At 43.0% G+C, this 4,426-nt stretch overlaps 1 protein-coding gene across 1 annotated transcript; it reads right to left on the bottom strand.

Annotated features, from left to right (window-relative positions):
• Nucleotides 1-3,237: 3,237 nt before the first annotated feature.
• On the bottom strand, nt 3,238-4,109 carry LOC104941052 (alpha/beta hydrolase domain-containing protein 17C). The gene has a single exon (XM_010766087.1). It carries the CDS (start codon nt 3,724-3,726, stop codon nt 3,238-3,240), a length of 489 nt encoding a protein of 162 aa, XP_010764389.1. The 5' UTR covers nt 3,727-4,109.
• Between the last annotated feature and the right edge of the window lie 317 nt (nt 4,110-4,426).

Raw genomic sequence — 4,426 nt, 5'->3', positions numbered from 1 at the left:
GACTTATTGAATAAAGTTTGCTATATTCACTAACTAGTTTGGCAATATTATTCCGTGCATGTGTTAAAAACCTTATTTCCATTTGATTCATTGGATTACTCGCGTGAATGTTTAGCACGTAAATGCTTTCGTTTTTAAAACCGTCCGACCTCGACTACAAAACCATCAACCAGTTGCATAGGATTAAAAAATGTCAACACTCACTCACCCCGTCTTAAACATTCCCAAAGAAGTGCCTCTGTCTCTCGTTGTGCTGGATGAAGTCACTGGCGACGAGTAAACCCAAAATAGTGCCAAACAGGCGCAGAGGCATTTTTCTTTTTTACTAGTTGTCCGAGTTCGGGGCCGGCAAATGCTGCCGCCATCTTGCTCAGCTCAGCTCTGTGCTGAGCTCTGAGAGCGGGAAAGACGGACTGCCCTCCCCTGCCCTCTGCTGGCGCGTGCTGTGCATTACAACCAATGTCGTCCCTGTCAAAACTCCGTGTCAGTGTAATAGAATGAAACGCATCTGTGATTTGGCGCACAGTCTGTGACGTCACGGTATTGAAAATCATACCGACGGTATTTCGAAATACCCTGGTATACCGTAATACCGTCATACCGCCCAAGCCTAGTATTGATATTAATAGAAAAAAGCCTCAAGTGTAGTCGAACAGGAGAAGGACTCAATTGTGAAACGTATTATCAGTGGTTGGCCAGTATCGTGCTGCTTCAATTCAGCCTTGCATAAAAAGGCTTTAGAAATGAAGTGACATTAGCATTACAACTCACTTTGGATTAAAGTGAGTGAATAGTTCTAGGTGGTACCTATGCCCAGACTAATGCCTGAGGCATTCAGGTGGACTGCCAGAAGCCACATTGTGAAGGATGAAACAGCATCCGTATTCTGAGACGTCAAGCCAGGTGCAAATTGATTTAAAACAACCCTGCCTAAAAATAAAATCAGTAACGGCACATTATCACCAACATCAATAATCCCAAAAAGAAAAAGGGAAGAGTTAGTAAACTAAACACTGACACGCCAAAGATGCTCTGTTGAATGCTTTCAAAAGATAGAATGATTTGAAATCTTTGGATTCTATTTAATTGGATTCATGGAAAACAGCATGTAAGCTGTGAACAAGGTAAAAAATCTGTCTACGTCAGGGTCTGCCGGCATACCAACCTCATAACTTATTGCACGCGAATCTTGGTTTATGTCATTTGGGAATGATCACATCATCAATGCAGGGTGACACTCCCTGTTTGGCCAACACTAGCCGACACAGAGCCATGGCCAGCACGGACAGAATCAATGCTTTATTATCTCCTAATAAAAGCAGAGGAAGCTTAGTCCGGGCTGCTTTTCAATCAAAACACAAAGCCCACATTCACAGTGATGTAAAGAAGCATGTGTAACACTGATAAAAAAAAAGTAATGAGAATTGTCCCAACAAGCTATATTTTCAACCTAAATGGTGATAGGGAAAAAGATAACCCTACTTTCTTCTTTGAAGACAATCTCTCTTGTTATGCCGTTGCAACCCATATCACTTTGTTTAACAGTGATGCTCTGTAACTGTGGTCATTTAGAAACGATTGGGGGTTACAGGGAACAGTCTGGCTTCCTGTACGCTACCGTATTGACTACAAAAACATTCTACTCATATACAAAGCTCTCCATAACCTTGCCCCCATCTACATCACCGACCTCCTTCAGGAGTACACCCCCTCCCGCACCCTCCGCTCTTCGTCCGTAGGACTTCTCACCGTCCCAAGCTCTCGCCTCAAAACTATGTGTACTTGAGCTTTCAGCTGCTCGGCTCCCAGACTCTGGAACTCCCTGCCACTACACATCCGACAGTCTGATTCCATAACAACATTCAAAATCCAACTCAAAACCCACCTGTTCAAACTGGCATTTTCTTTATAATCTGTACCCTGTGTCTTTTTGTGTCGTTTTGTAGTCAATTTCCTGTTGTTTGTCTTGTCTTACCCCGGCTGATACTTCACTTCACTAAATCCACTGTTTTAATTGTTCCTTATATTGCCCCTATGCCCTGTAAGGTGTCCTTGGCTGTTATGAAAGGCGCCCCCCAAAATAAATGTATTATTATTTATTATTATTACAACACAAAAAAGGGATTATTTAAAGCCTGATGGGGAGGATGTCATTTCATAAACAACAAATACAATAAAATCAATGGGCAATTATCAAAATGTCAAGCGAAGTGAGCAACAGATCTTTACCTCCAAAGTCTTTCTAGATGCTGTATTTCAGCAGAGCCCTGAAGGCTGAGCAATGGGACTACCACTATGAAAATAAATAGCTGTTTAAGGGCACAGTCCTAATGATTTTCCACAATGTGTAATTATGAACAAATTGAATAAACATAAACCCCCTCCTTAGGTGCTTAGCTCCACAAAGGACAGCCTCATGATTAACAGTGTTCTACGCTTGGGCAGGTTGCTCGGAAACCGATGGACTTTTTTTTTTTTTGTTCTCTTGCGTTTAACTTAAGGCAGCAGATATTGTTGAAATTGCAAAAAACATCTACCAGTGTTTTACTTTTCAGCTGCTTTTATACACTGCTATTATTTAACTTAGCAATAACATTCATACTTGTAAAAACAATTATTTTATATATATAATTCTTTTTTATAAGCATCCACACTGAATTTGCATTAGAAACTGCTTGGTTTGCAATTCGCCCAGCCAATAGAAATTGGCACTTTTTTGGTACCACCTTTCTAGCAGGCACTAAAAATGGGGGTAAAAGTTCCCGGCACAAAGTACTCTTTTTGGTGTGAACGCAACATAAGGGGTACTAACGGAACTAAACGGGAAAAGTACTCCGGCGTGAACGCGCCTAGAGATGTCCCTCAACTGTGAACAAGGGGCCACTGTGACCATATCAGCTCAGCAGTGAACTGCCATCGTTGCCTTTACATAGTGATGAATGATTTAGACTTTTTGCCACAGAGATATAAAGCTTTTTAGCAATTAGTCTGTGCTAAATGTAAGCCCTGAAAGTGTGTGCAAACCACAATTTGTCATATAGCCCACATTTGACCACATGACCCTGGGAGTCACTACATTGAAAACCAACATCACTATGTAAAGTGGTTGACTGTTTGGATGGGATCTGAGCCTAGTTTAGTTTATATCTTCATCAATATAAGCATGTAAAGGGGGTAGCGTATTGCATGAACGCTAAAGAAGGACATTTGCTCGTGCACCACACACATGGTTCATACTCACTTGTTCCTCAGGACCTGCCAGGCCGCCTCGATGTCCGCATACAGGTTCTTCTCAGAAGGCTTCCCTGTACTGACTCCGTAGCCTGAGTAATCGTAGGAGAACACGTTGCAGTTGATCCTGGAGCCGAGGCCGATGTAAAAGCTGCACATCTGCCCGAGGTCCACGGCGTTGCCATGGGAGAACAGCAGCGTGTAGCGACTGTTTGGGGCGCAACGCACAAACATGCACCCGACCCGGTTACCCCGGCTGCTTCTGGTGGTAAACACCTCCACCGCATCGAGCTCCCGCTGAGAATACTGCCAGTCCGCCCTCTCGGTTAGATGTAAGCTAGTTGCCCCTTCAGTGTCCGTGTGCACAGAGTACGTGGGCTCCGGGGGGAGGAAAGCTAGCTTGGCCGCGATGCGACTCGGACAGGGCGGACAGCAGAACAACCAGCACAGCTCGCCAAGAGAAAAGCCATTCATCCTGGGACCTTGTTCGGGCATTTAGTCTCGGGGTTACCCGGTGATTTAACTCTCCTATTAAAACGGGAAGGCGGTCCTCTTGTGGTTCAGGTCCTATTTATTTCCCATTAACAGACTATACCGAGGAGAGTAGGATGACCAGTGGTTCGGAAGCTAACGGGCTAACGCTAGCAGGCTGGAAGGTAGCTAACAGCAGAACTAGCCTTCCTGAGGAAAATACTTTACCTAAAACTCAACATTTATATTCACGGTATTGTACAGCACAACACGGTGAAACGATGAGTCTCGGTAGAGAAGTTCAGTCCCTGGAACACATTAGCTGCTAAACGTAAAGATATGTTGCTAGTGTGTTTGTAAGAATGAGAACGGCCATTTCTCTGGGATGGAGAGAAGCCGGCCTTCCGTTGCAACCGGATATCCGGATTGGTTTGGTTTTGTCGATCGATGTTATTTTAGAATACTTAATTGCATCTTTTCATACCATTAAGTCTACTTCAAAATGCTGCACAGAATACAGTGAGCAGAAGACAAACCATTGTCATATATTCTGGTCTTGAAATGTTTTGTGTGGCTTCTAGAGAAATGTCTCTAAACAAGAACCCACAAACTTTATTAATTGGGAAAACACCAGACGGAATTAAAAGAAAAATCGTACTTATTTCTTGTTTTAAGAATAGCAATTATTAAACAAATAACAAGGATTTGTTTAAAATGTAATTAC

Source organism: Notothenia coriiceps, unplaced genomic scaffold, assembly GCF_000735185.1.
Source record: "Notothenia coriiceps isolate Sejong01 unplaced genomic scaffold, NC01 NC01_scaffold00003085, whole genome shotgun sequence".
Taxonomy (NCBI): domain Eukaryota; kingdom Metazoa; phylum Chordata; class Actinopteri; order Perciformes; family Nototheniidae; genus Notothenia; species Notothenia coriiceps.
Note: the sequence above shows the minus strand (reverse complement) of the source record. Positions and strands in the feature narration are given on the sequence as shown.

Coding starts and splice junctions, on each gene's coding strand:
- LOC104941052 (XM_010766087.1), bottom strand. CDS start 3,726: ATGCCCGAACAAGGTCCCAGGATGAATGGCTTTTCTCTTGGCGAGCTG.